Source organism: Lagopus leucura, unplaced genomic scaffold (assembly GCF_019238085.1).
Source record: "Lagopus leucura isolate 7727_CA_CO unplaced genomic scaffold, USGS_WTPT01 Super-Scaffold_100016, whole genome shotgun sequence".
Lineage (NCBI taxonomy): Eukaryota > Metazoa > Chordata > Aves > Galliformes > Phasianidae > Lagopus > Lagopus leucura.
In genome coordinates, this window is record NW_024962270.1 from 12051388 (window position 1) to 12065139 (window position 13752).

The window sequence follows — 13752 nt, forward strand, 5'->3', positions numbered from 1 at the left end:
GTAAATCCAAGCTGCACTTTACCCCACCTCAGTTACCTCTGTTCTACCTGCAGTTGCCAAATCCCACAGCCAGAGCTTCTGGGTGACCACAGCTCTGCATGCCCAAGATGGAGGACACACACAGCTGCCATTATACCTATCTCAGTTAGTTCAGACTGCTAAATGACAGCTAGTTTTGCAGGTAATTGGTGTTTACAGCAGGAAAACAAATGCTCCAGTGCAAATATTCCCATATCCTGAAGCTTTATTGGTGCTCTTAAAAAAAAAAGAAAGAAAGAAAGCTTAATCCCTTTGCACAGAGGCTGGGCTCCTGTAAGGCACCTTATGTAGCAACCAGCACTTCACGCGGACTGAACGCACGTGTGAACGCAGTGCCCGCGTCCGCGTGGCCCCGCCTCCACCCGGCGCATGGCCACGCCCCTTCCCGAAGCCACGCCTCCATTCCCGAAAGCCACGCCTCCAGGGGCGGCAGCGAGCTCCTCCCTTTACCCCCCGTGGGTGCGGAGGTGCGCGTGGTGGCTCCCAGCTGTCTCTCGTTTGAGGTATCGCTCCCCGCTGTCCTCCCTGCTCACTCTCCGCTGGCTGTGCCCGAGACCTTCCGGGTCCGCCAAGCCGCCCCTCGCTTGACGCCGTGTGCCGCAGGTGGGAGCCCGCCGAGCTGCTGCTGCTTCCCCACCGCTTCTCCTGCGTCCGTGTCCCTCAGCTCTCCTCCGCTCCGGCTCCACGGACTTCCTTATTTGCGTCTCGCTGTTGCCAGCAGCTGACATAGCCGCGGGGCTGCGTTTCTGGTGGGCCGCTCCCTTTGCCGACAGCTCCTGCTGCGCCGCGCGCTGTTGCAGGAGCTGTGCCGTTTCTACTTCGTTCCCGCCTCCTTTCGTTGCTGCGTACGGCTGCCAACAGCAGCTCGCAGTGAGCTTGCCCTCCCCAGCCATGGCGCGGACGGCCCTGTCCGGTCTGGGCTGCGGGTGATGCTGCTGGGGGCCGTGAGGCCGAGCGCTCCGTTCCCTTCTCGCTGTCTGTCTGCCTCTCCACCCTCCTTAACAGAACATCCGAGCCGCTCCACGTGGGAGCCTTACGCTGTGCTGGGCTTTTTCTTGCCGGCAGCATCACGTAGTGAGGTCTGGCAGAGGGTTGTCACCGCTCATATAAAAAACTCCTAACCCTTACGGACCTTGAGCATCTTGACATAAGACAGCATTTTTCAGGTGACCTTGTTGCTCTTACCTGGAAAGCTGCCTTCCTCACCTCATTGCAGGTTGTGTGGGTATTCGTGTAGCAGCACAGGTGGCAGAAACACCGTGTGTGTGTAAGAAGATGGTATCAGATGATCATATGAAGCTGATTTTATGTTTAGTGATTTAATTAAATCTGTGCAATCTGTGCTTTACTTCTTGTTTGAATTTACCTGAACTTCTATTGAGCTAGATTAAATGTCAGACTTCCGTATGCGGATTTGTGCTACTTGTGCTAAGTACATCTGTCTTACCTGCAGTCAGTGAGCTTCGTGTAACTTCTCCCTATCCTCGTGTCTGTGAATCACCCTTTGCTGGGAATGCATAAACACGAGATCTTTCACATAACTGTGAGCACAGACAGTAGAATCAGGTGTTTGGTTTTTTTTCTTGTTCTGAATGACAAGAGTTTCCAAAAGTATTTCATATCCCACTCAAGTTATCCAGCTTGAGCACATAAATGGCTTCAATGACTGAATTCGTGCCTGAGCCTGTGTTAGCACTGGAAAGTTGCATTATTCCTGGAAGAAAATCGGCCAATCTATTTTTCCTCTTGCAAAAAGGCCTGTGACAGAAGGCGTAGGAATCAATTCAATAATGGAATTGCTCTCCCTAGAGCTCCCTTTCAGTGTCTTGTGTTCACAGAACAAACCTGGTGCACTGCAGGTGGGAGCACTGCTTGTCTCTGTACTCAGCCAGGAACAGCACGGCCCAGTCCAGGCCTCAGCTCAGTTTGGAAATCCAGAGATGACGGAGCATGGTGTGGTGTGTGGATGGTGGATCAGACGTGGTTGTGAGCTTTATTTTTCTCTCATGATGTGGGGCTGACCTCAGAATCTGGCTGTAGCCTTTCTGTGCTTTGGTATCAGGAACTGGAATTACAGATCAGGAATTCAATTCCTGAAAGGCTGTTTTCAAAGCTTCCCTTTTCCCAGATGCTGAAAGGAATTACATTTTCTGAGTGTACCTTGTTTTAAACCATGATGAGAAGCACCCCAGTTACCTTCATTCTATTTTTTAGTTATTTCAGGCATGGCTGAGGCTTGGAATGCCACCACTGATACAGAAGGAAGAAACTACTGCATACAAACTTTCCTCAACAAGCAGTCCTGCTTTCCCATGGCTTTCAGCTTCAAACTTTGTCTCAGATCACTGAGCTCAGTAGGCAAAGGAGTACAAAGGAATTGGGCTCCACGTGTGTTTGACTTCTGAGCTCATGCCACCTTAAAGAAATAGTTGGTTTTTTTCTATTTGTTTGTTTGCAAATAGCCTCAGATTCTGAGGCTGTGCCCTCAATGCTAAGTCCCACTTGCCGGAGGAGCTGGGAGGGAAAAATCCCCCTCCCCCCCCCCCAGGAGAAATGTGGGCAGTGCTGGGGTGCAGCTCTCCTGGTTTAACTGAGCCGTGCATCCCAACCCACTGCCAAGTGCCAGGTAGGCAGTGCAAACGTGGTGTTACTGGGGCATAACAGGCAGGGTCAGGACAGCAATTTATGACATGTCACACTTGAAAGCAAGCATGGGGAAATCGTGGTGAAATGAAAGCAGAGTTGAGGTCAGCAAATATTTTTGAGGGTCAAAAAAAAAAAAAAGACAAGTTGTCACGCATGGTTGCTTTGTCCTGCATCCTTAGCTGTGCCTTTTGTTTGTTGGAACTTGGCCAAAGCATGCTTTCCAGCTTTTCTGACCATTAAAAGTACACAGGTTGTGAGGATGAGTAAGAAACGAGGTCAGGGGGTTGGTTGGTCTCTGTATGTGACTGCCACCTGTGGGGTCTGGCTTTAAGCTGCTTCTGGTTTCTCACTTGCAGCTACCACATATTGGTTTGTTGTTGCATTTTCAAGCATGTCACAAATTAATGGCTAAGAAGAAGCTTTGAGGAGTATCTCTTATAGCATGAAGACTCCTAGCAGGAGAGCTGGGTTCTTCAAGGATGCTGTCCTCCCTTGGTGGGAGGGAAGGCTGAACAACAGGTGTTTCTCTGATGGGAACGTCTGAGCAGCAGAAACGTAGGGGGGTTGTATGGGAGCTCAACACTCATCCCCTGTGAAGGTATGGGAATGGTGGGTTGTTGCAAACCAACAATCAGAGAACTGCAAATTCTTTTAAGACTCCCTTTGTCTCGAAGATGGAAGGGCAGGCATAGCACAACCCTCAGCACAAAACTCAGCACAAGCCCCTGCCTCCTCCCCACAGCCAGGTGTACTTCAGGACAGGGTGTAAGCGCTTCCCTCTTGCCTCTGAGCTGAGGCTCCCAACCTATGCTGGGCTGGATGGAGCACGTCTGGCTGGGTGGCTCTTGCAGCAAAGCCTCTGAAATGTTGGCATCTTCTCACAGCTAGGAGAGGATGGCAATCCTGGTTCTGTGAGGTATGAGAGGTTTGCTCGGTGTCCCAGAGGCTGTGCTTGTTTATTTGTGTTCTGGCAGTGTGCAGAATTACAGTGAACTACGTCCTGCAAGATCTGCAAATAGTTCCCACCTATGAAATAAACACAAGTCTCTAAATATTTAAACTAAAACTTTGGATTGCTAGTTTAATACCACTAAGAGGCTTTATTGACCTTACAGGGCCTGAGTCACGCCTCTCCTCTGATGGTGCTGACTCTAAGAAATAATAGCAAAGGACCAAGAACCTCAGTCCTTTGTTTACCCTGGGTGGGATGAGTCATTTAATTGAAAATGGATAGAAGGAAGTAAATTGCATGTAATGCAAATTTCACCCCTGCAATCCTGGCTGGAGGGAGGTAGATAGTGTGGGTGATTAATCATGAAACAGTTAGGTTGGGTTGGGTAGAAGTGCACAGGGGACAGAAGTGCTCATGCAGCGTTCTTCAAAAGGAAGCTTGACAGGACTTCATGTAATATTGTGCTCTCATACTTTCTCTAGAAGCGCAGGGGTAAATGCAAATAAACAGAGTTCATTTCTTATGTGGTCAGTGGAGCACTTCCTCAATGTTTTCCACAAAGAAAGTGTTCTACATGTGCACAGAATAGAGGACTTTACTAATTCTTCTGCCTGCCATTGTATTGTTGCTCTCAATTGTTTATTACCAGCTGCTCTCGTGGGGTTGGGTTAAGACCTACAGCTCTGATACGTTCCTGCATTCCTTTATCCCAAAGCACATCTTGGGGCATTCCTGATCAGTGGATATCCTTTCCTGAAGCTGCCCAGGGGGAGGAGGAAGGAAAAGGTAACAGGAAAGCAGCTGGATTCTGTCATTTCTGGAAAGTGAGGTGCAGACTGAAAGCTAGGGAAACCACGCATGGCTGTGCTCTTGATGAACCGAACAGTGTTTTTATTCCTGGGATACAGGTGGGAGAAAGAAGCCATCACTTGGGGCACGGCTGCCACCCTCCCACCTGCTCTGGGGTGGCGTGACAAAGTCAGGTGTCAGGTGCAACTTTCGCTGAGTGGAGAAAGATCAGTGTCAAATGTATGGGGAGTTGAACTTGAGTAATTTTGCTTTTTGGAGATAGCTGAAAAGAAACCAGTCTGGTATTGCCAGAATTCAGCCTTGACTGTTTGATGGTAACAGATGCATTTATGTGTGGACTGCACAACTGCCTGCTTTGTTTGGAGGCAGTCCTTATCAGCTGTCACTCAGCTGAAGGCTGCTCAGCTGCTTGGGATTTCGTTGGGTAGAAACAGCAGAGCTCATCTGTCCTTTCAGTGGGACAGCTTAGACAAAATATCATTGCAGGCAGTGCAACCGCAGCTTTTTTGGTAGAAAAGCTTTTCAGAAAGCAGTTGTATTAAATCTGTTCTCCTGGCTCACGACCACTGTGGGTCTGTGAATGACTGGGCAGCTCATAGCCATAAGCGGTGCACTGCAGAGCAAGAGGAAAAGGTGCACCTTGGAAGGGCTCTTGTGATGCCTTGCAGCAGAGCATTGCAGCAGCTAACCAAAAGGCATCACCTTGTTTTGTGACGGGGAAAAAGGGAGATGTGTGTTTTCAGCCCATTCCTCCCAGAGGCCATCCTGTAGTTTGCTTTTTTTTTTTTCTCTCTGCTGATGAAGGTCAGTCAGACGTCACGTCGTTATGCTTGTGAGCACCATGATGGCCATCCTTATTTTGGCTGTATAGTACCAATGGTAATGCCACTGTGTATTCCATGGTGCTGACACCAGAAGTAAGATGGGGGGGGGAGAGTGGGGCTTAGCATGAGACAGGGTTGATGACTGCGTACAGGTATAGCAGTTTCGGTGCTAGGTGTTTCTTCTCCTGTTCAGTACAGCAGACATTGGGATCTGTGGTGCCAGGATCACATCCATCATCATTAGTGCAATGCCATTCTTGGCTTCACCTGCCATACAAGAGTTGTCTTAACTAATAAGGGCACTGGGAAGTGTTCACACATTGTAAGGCGTAAGGAGGTTATTTCCTTATATTGTAACAGGATGTGTGATAACAAGGTATGGACAGAGGCAAGCAGCCTTTCCTGCTCACTGCTATTTTCATCAGGCTATGAATAGCCTGGTGAGATCAGTGTTATCTGTTCCGGGTTTTGTTGTGTCATGGGCAGGGGTGTTTTCATATCTTTATTACACGGACCTCTGCTCAGCCCCAGCAATGAGGTGGATCTGCGTGATCCCATGCTGACCCAGCTGTTGAAATCAGGGTGTTAAATGCTCCATTATCAGAAGAGGGTCCTGGCTGGCTGATTAGCAGGTTAAAGTTCCTAAACCTTTCCTCTTCCTTTAAATGCAAAGCAGTGTCTGGTCACAGCGATTGCTTGGCTTGCAGCGAGTGATGTTAGACTGGACAACACATCCCAGCACTCAGTGCTTGGCATGGGTATCTAGAGGGGTGCACTGGGAAACCAGAGTAGGTTTGGGCAGCTGAGCACTGGGCTGGTGGTGAAGAGCAGAGACGTAGTTCTGTTTGGTGCTGGAGCTCAGGGAAATCTCCCAGAAATGAAATGGATATCCAGCATAACGGAGGCATCCCTCTCAGCATCTGTCTGTCCAAAAGGAGCTATTTTGTGCCCGCCAGGCTAAGCAAGCATTTAATTTTCACCCAATAAAAGTGTTTGGAAGAGTGTTACCTAGAAAAACAAACAAAACTCCCCCAAATGTTACCCTTCTCTGTAATGAGAAGAAAACTAACTTGAAGATAGAGGAAGCAGTCACTCGGGTTTGTAACGTACCCTCCTTCATAGCTAGCTGTCGCTGCTGCAGAAGCCTCACCTGGGAGCGGAGGCACTGTTTGTTTTACAAAGCTCACAGGGCTGCACCTGGTGGAGCAGCTCCTGCTGCCTGTGGCCCTGTGCAGCGCTGCCGTGTGGGGATCCTGGCAGCTCGGGTCACGTGTGGGCATAGCTGCCAAGGGATGAGGAAACGAGCGTTGTCCAGGCTGCTTTTACTTGGTGTGCGCAGCGCTGCTATGCGCCCCGTGAGACGGTGCTGCGCTCTGCTGAAACGAGGTTGGTGTTTATTTGTTCCTTTGGGGTTGGTGCTGCTGCTGATGCCTTGCTGAAAGGAGAAATGTACAGTCTGGGGCAGCTCGCTGCTGTTTGTATCTTGGCTATGTAAATGGGGAGTCTTAGCACCTGGACTTTCCCTGGCTGTCAGCTCCACAGCATGCAGGACTGCTCATCGCCAGTGCACAGCTGACAACAGGAAGGCTTATTCCTTTAGTGATTACCTCTCTTAGCTTTTCTGCTGGTGCTCGGTGCTCCCCTCTGTCCTGGGGCCAGCAGGCTGCTTGCTCTGGCACTGCCCAGCTCCTCCTGCCACAGGCACAGCTCACGCTGCTTCTCTGCCAAGCTAGGGAAGGGAGCAGGGGTTGCTACTGTTGAGAAGAGTTTTTTTGCATCTAAATACTGGTGGGTAGTTCTGTAGTAAGCTGAATCAGGCACGGAGAGGGGTGAGAGGAATGAGCAAAGCTCCCTGAATAACACTTAGACAGGAGAAACATCAAACTCCCTTCTAGATGAGAAACCACAGCAGTGACACAGGTCTGCAAAAGGAGCAGCACAGAGTAGGTGAAAGCAGAGTAAACATCACTGGATTTTTGCAATCAAATGCATGGGGATATCAAATGAAGCAAGCAGGTGGTGGGTCAAAACACAACAAGGGCACATACTTTTTCATTTCAGGCATAGTGAGTCTGTGGGGCTTTGAGAGTATCACAAATGCTTGAAATCAATGTGAGCTCTGCAAGTAATCCTGGAAATCTGCAAAATGCACAGATATTGCTCCTGTTTTAGGGAGCTGTGCCCTGTGACGTGCAGGATGCCTGGTGCAGGCTGTGTGCTGTCTTCTCCCAGCTGCATGCTATCATCCTCGGAGAAGATGAGCAGTGACACGGGCCTGCAGCCTAGTCCTGTGTGGCCACTCCTCTGTTGCTAAACTGCACACAGGTATTCTCTGCTCATTGAAGTATGTGCTGCTTCTTGGTGTGGTGGCCAAAAGAAACCAGAAATCAGCACAGAAGGAGATGCAGGCAGTTCTGCCCCCAAGCAGGTCATGCTTCTGCTTGTCTCTGCACCCACAGCTCTCATACTGCATAGCGTGTGTTGACCTCCTTGTGATTATTGCTTTCTCTAAAAAGCAGTTAGATGGAAGGAAGTGCTTTGCATCTGACCTCCTCCTCTGCTCAGATTCACAGTTGTCACTGGAGATGTGGTGAACCACTTGCCTGCCTTTGTGTCATGACACACAGCAGGACCTCAGGCTGTTCCCCAGCACAGGGCATCACAGTGCTGCAGCACCTGTGGGCAGCCTGCCTTTGCCCTGCACGGCTCCCAGTGGGTGCCATTAACACTGACACAGGCACTTCTCACTTTCTGGACTCTCCAGGTCAGTGTCTGCTGCCAGGAGCTGTGTCCTCAGAGGGTGAGCTGGGAACCTTCCTGTGTCAGGGGCTGCTGGGATGCAGCACCTTTCTTCCCCAGCAAGCCTGGGAGGCGCTTTGCTTTTTAACTCTTGAAACAAAAGGAGTTGGCTGTTTGGGTTCTGTTAACCTTTTCCTCTCAGGTAACCATTACAATAAGACAAAACTTTCTCAGGGAAAAAAAAAAATAGCCATTTACAAGTAAGTGGTATTTTTCTGATTGACTTCTGGACTAATAAATAAATATGAGTCTGCTGAAAAGGTTTGCTGAAGTAATTTCAAGTTCTAGAAGGGCAAATACTGTGAGAAATGTGTCACTGGATCCTTTCTGTTTGCTTGTTTTGTTTCCCCAATAAAATCCCTCCCAGAAACTTTTGTAAACTTGTACTTCTAGAAGTAAGGTTGTGCCTGAGAGAGTTAGTTGAGCATAACGAAAGTGCCAGTGCCTTGCTGGGCTGGACAAAATGCAGGTTTCGGTGGAGAAACAGATTTTTATTACTGCTCTTGTTTTCAATAATGTGGCATCAATAGTTTCCTAGATGATAAAGGCTGTAGTTGCAGTGTGACATATGCATGTTAAGCTTTTTTTGTCCAAAAGTTATTTTATAATAATTACAGAGTTGTTATGTTCATTCATTACTTAGCCTTTTTTTGTGTGTGTTCTGACAGTTGCTGTGCTTCATGTTAGACCATTTTGAGAAAAATTAACAAACACTTGGGGATGTATCAGCTGTCAAATAATGTAGATCTATGAAACGATGTGTCATCAGCAAAGTCCAGCTGAAACTCCTATGCTTGGCTCTGGCATGCCAGTCCAAGAGGTGCATTGTGTGGATGCAGGCTGAAGGGGGGTCAGAAATAATCTGAACCACGGCTCTGAGGAGCACCTGCAGGACCTGGAGATGTTGAATGTGGAGGCTGAGGGCAGATAAGGCAGACACGCTGAGAGTGATAGAGGCCTTGAGGTCAGGGAATGGGCATGATGATTGTCAGATGATATTTGCCATGAAAACTGGGATTTGTTCATTTTCAGTATTCTGGCTACAAGGCTGTGGCTTTGGTAGAGAAAGCCTAGGATGATGAAATCCACAGTCACCCGATGGGCTTTGACTCAGTGGGAAAGTCCCACCTGATGAGCTGGGAAATATTTACATGGATTCCAGCAGAACTTTTCCTCCCTTGGAGGTGCACTTTACTGCCCTCCGGTTGGCCAGGGGGAAGACAAGGAGTAAAGCAGCACTGCAAAACGCAATTTACCTTCCCTCCACACCATGCAGCCTCTGGCCATTACTGGTCTCTGCTGAAATGCTGAGCAATCTGCACATATGCTGTCTGAAGTGCAAATATCAGTTCAGTACAAGGCGGAGTGCACTGATATTAGAAAATGAGCAGCCTCTGGTATTTCATGGCCTAACATGCAGCAATAATACCTGCAGATCGCATTTTCCAATTGCTTTACGAAGGCTGACTGCTTCCTCTGTTTCATTTAAGGCAGGAAGGAATAAGGAATAGGAAAAATGTAGATAAAAAACAAGTAGGCAGTTTGGCAGTTCATATGCATGTCTTGCTTAAAGCATGCTGAGTCAGCTGTTCACCTGTTAGCAGGAAAGCAGCTAAAATAAAACCCCATCTTGGAGAGGTTAGTGCTGTGTGAGATGCTGTAGGATGATGAGGAAAGTAGGGCAGCTTGATTTGGAACTTGTGCTGAAGAACAAATACAAGCCCCCTGTGTACACATTTGGTTACCATATGTCGCACTTATCAGAAAGGCGTCTTGATGTTGTTTCTTTGCAGGGATGCTTGAACTCCACGGAGGCAGGCTTCTCTGCTGAAGGAGGCGCGTACCAGAGGTGCTGGGGCTGCGCTGAGCTTTCGTGCCTGTTGAGGCAGGCGGTGAGCTTGCTTCTCACTGTGCTTGCCTGTTTGATTGACGCTGGCTTCCAAATTGCTACGACTGTGCCTGAAGGAAAGCAGAGGAGCCTCATTTTGCTGAGAGTATTTTCCTGGCAGGGGAAGGCACGCAAAGCAGCAAAATGTGCCCAGGAAGAGCTGCCCACAGCCTGGAAGCGTAGGTCCAAATGCTAACATGACTTCCATTCAAGCCATGCTGTTGTGAATGAAGCCCTTTTGCTCCAGCCTTGTCTTGCTCAGCACACTGGGGGCCGCCCATGGCATTGCAGCAGGCTGAGCTGGATTAGTTGCCGGTGTGTCATTGCTCCATCTGTCTGAACTGCTGAAGAACGTTGCAGGAAACATGTTGGACTTGAGCTTCCTGACTGAGGAGGAGTATGAGAAGCTGATGAAGGTTCTGCAGAGAGATGCAGAGCTGAAGAAGAAAGATGGGGATCGCATCAGGTGAGACAGCGTTCAATAACAGCAAGTCGTGAGCTCCCACCTGGGGGATATTTTACTTCTTATAGAGGAGTGTGTGTATGCGTGGGCACAGGAAGGGGTGCAGGCTGCAGCAGTACTGTCCCTTCATGCCTGGATCATGAAAGATCTTTTCATTGCACATCCTGCTTTTCAGCCTGCATGCTGTCACCTCTCTGCAGGACTGTTGGGCTGGTCTCTCCTTTGGAGTTAGGGAGTACCCTGTAGAGATGTGAAGGGGACTCCTCCCTTTCCTGCTTTGGGAAAGGTGCTGATTTCTCAGTGGCAGAGGTCAGTGCAGGAGACTATCTGCTGCCTTATATTCCTCACCCAGTAGCACAGAAATCTCTCAGTGTTTTTACATGAGGCTTTACATTCTCATCTCCAAGGTGGGTGTGCACACAGTATCCATCATGCAGGCAGAGAGAGGGGCAATGAGAGGTCCCACGAACAGCTCAATTTTTGCAGGGCATCCTAGGGCTGGGGCCAGCTACTTTGGATTGCTTGGTGCTCTAGTCACTTTTTAAATGCCATCCATGTTGACAGTGTGCTCCAGGCTTGGCAAGCTGGCACCAAATTCTCCACTGCTGGAAAGAAATAGTTCAGTGGGTGTGGATGGCACTGTGCCTGGCTACCCCTGATAAGGATGTCTTTGACTTCTTGGTAAGCTGAAAAAAGGAAAGCCTGTGTTGGAGGGATGCTCAGGGCTTGAAGGGGGAATGGGCAGTCTTGCAACAGGCTCTTGCTTCTCACCCAAATTGAAGCATAAAAAAAAATCCATTGTTTTTCTTTGTTAAGGTTTGTTAGGGTATTCTTTCTTACTTTTTTTTCCCCTTTATTTCTGAAATGTAAAATTTCTGTTTTGTTGTGGAGGTTTAAGGGGAAGTGTTGGATGATTTCAGTTTTGCTTCGCTCTTTGGGAGACATTGCACAAAAGGCTTTCATTTGGGAGCCAGGTGAGTTAGATCGTCCAGAGAGCAGTGCCAAATGCCACTTGCTATGAGTGCAGCTGACTGCAGTGAGACCTCCTGTGCCAATGTGAACACGTTTGGCTCTACCACAGCCAGCTTGCTGAGGGAGACCAACTCAATGGCATTACACTGATCTGGTGTCAACAGGATTAAAATACGTGCTTGAATCTCCTCTGGCCCAGCACCCTGATGGGGCAGATGGCCTCTCAGGTCTCAGGGACTCTGAGCTGTAGTAACTGGGAGACAGTGGCAGCCAAAGGTTTTTACACCAAGAAGTCATATAAAAACAAATTTGCTGGAAAAGAGTTAAAAATACAGGCTAGCAAATGAAACACTCAGAGATTTTAGGTGCCAAAAACCAGCCCTGGGTGTGCCCAAGCTAGTTACAGTAAGAAAAGCTGTGCTCAGGAAGGAGAGCTAACTGTTTGTGTGCCAACGTCAGCATGGCAGCGGGAGGGAGCAGGAAGAGAAGTGTGCAGGGAGAATGCTGAAGGGCCAGGTTGGTCTCCTGAATTGCATGATTTATTTCCACAGTTTGCAGATCTGATCCAAAAAGGTTTGCAGTTCATAAAGGGATTAATAGACAAATAAAACAAAGAAGCACAAGACCTATGAACAATCCCACCCCTTCCCAAACCCTCAGAGCTGCAAATGAAATAGACAAATCTTATGAGGTGACTCAATTTTGAACATGTAGTTTGTAAAAGATGATCTTTGCTTGCAAGGTGCTGTTTGGTTTTGTTTTTTTGTTTTTGTTTTTGTTTTTTTTTTTAAATGCAACTTTGATTTTTATGTTAGTTTGGCCCTTGTGATTGCAGAGAATAATCTCAGGATCCTTTGTAATAGCAGATGGGGAACTGTATGTACAGCTGTTATAAGAGTAGCTCAGGGAAAGCTGAAACCTTGGAGATCATTTAAGCATGTAACATTTCCCTTGACTTTCAGACGGATACAAGGCTCCATCAAGGATGAAAAGAAGAAGAAGTTTGTGACAGGTGAATGGTTTTCAGAAGTGAAGGCAAAACGGTTTCAGGAAGACTTAGAGGGCTCGGATCTGCTTCGGGCATCAATCAGAAGGAAAAAGGGCAAACTAGAAAGTAAGTATATTAATGTGTGTCTTAGGAAACCAAACTGATGGACCAGAAAAAGGTGGTCAGTATGTGGGTCTCTCTGTACTGGGAGCCTTTTGGGAGCCAAATTTCAGTTTAAGAAACAGATTTTGCGCCAAACTTTCAGTACTGGAAAAAATATCTGTTTATCAAAACCAGGGCCTAAGGGAAAAAATACAGCATGCAGAAGACCAAGATAAAAGTTGTTTACCAGCTACTTGCAGTAAATGCTTTCTCCCTGTTTCTGCTTGTTTATTCCAAAATGTCTGATTTGTCAGAAGTCACTAGTATCATTTCTTGTCACAGAAGCAAGGAGGAAGGGAGATAATGAGAGGCAATTTCTAGCATCAAATTGATATGTGTGGGTCAGAGACCCCTCCATATCCCAGACTAATCTGGTAACAACCACCAGGCAGCTGCTCTGGCAGGCCTTCAGGATGGTGAGGTCAGTCACATCTCTGCAAAGGCAGAGAGTGCCTCTCATCTTCTGGCAGAAATTTGCTCTCTCTTAGAGAGAAGTGAAAGCCTAGGTTTTTATTTTTATATACAACAGATCAAATAGGATTTTATGGCTCATGACAGTGAGAGGAGAGCAGCCCTGTGCCAAATGAGCAGGCCTGTGCTTTGAGTCCAAATTTAACCAGCCTGATGCTGGCATTTTGTGCTGAACACTTGTGCGAAGCAGAACTGATTCACATCTTATCCTCACCATGAAGACAAGCCAGCCAGCCCCACAGCAGGATGTTAGGATGTCTCACACAACTTCTTATCTGTCAGGGCGGGTAGTCACAGACATGGCCAGTGAATTGGTGGCTGCTGCTGCTCCAAGGAAGAAGTAACCCTGATAGTCAGCTCTTCACAAAGTCTACCACCATTCCTAATACAAGGACCTTATAGCTGGGCTCTGTTCTTTTGTCGTAAGATCAGGGTTGTCTTCCATCTGTCTGGAACTCAAATGCCATCTCTACTAGTTTGGTTCAGCTGTCTTCCCTGGGTTTAGCTGTATTTCTTTCTGTGGGGCTTCAGTAATATAGATCACTCCTTTGTTTGCCAGGCCTCAGTGGCCAGGATCTAATTAATGTAACATTTTTTCCCCTTTCTGAGCCCCAGTTTAGTTTATTCTTCTTAGCTCCTCATTATTCAGACACATACTTGAAGCTAAACAGTGGCCAAGGACCATCTTAGAGCCTCATTTCCCTTTGCATTTTGTAGCTTAGCATAGATTCATTGGAA

At 47.8% G+C, this 13752-nt stretch overlaps 1 protein-coding gene across 3 annotated transcripts in view; it reads left to right on the forward strand.

Annotated features, from left to right (window-relative positions):
- The first annotated feature begins 468 nt into the window (after positions 1–468).
- The window catches only part of LOC122183094 (synaptotagmin-like protein 2), a 34790-nt gene continuing 21506 nt past the window's right edge, over positions 469–13752 (forward strand). The window contains exons 1-3 of one of the 3 annotated variants that reach the window (XM_042876862.1): positions 469–542; positions 9864–10424; positions 12356–12507. In XM_042876862.1, coding sequence (XP_042732796.1) covers positions 10324–10424; positions 12356–12507 — 253 coding nt within the window. In that variant the 5' untranslated portion in view covers positions 469–542; positions 9864–10323. Of the gene's footprint in view, positions 543–570; positions 1206–6600; positions 6658–9863; positions 10425–12355; positions 12508–13752 lie in introns of those variants that run through there. The other 2 variants (XM_042876863.1, XM_042876864.1) reach the window with 2 other exon arrangements.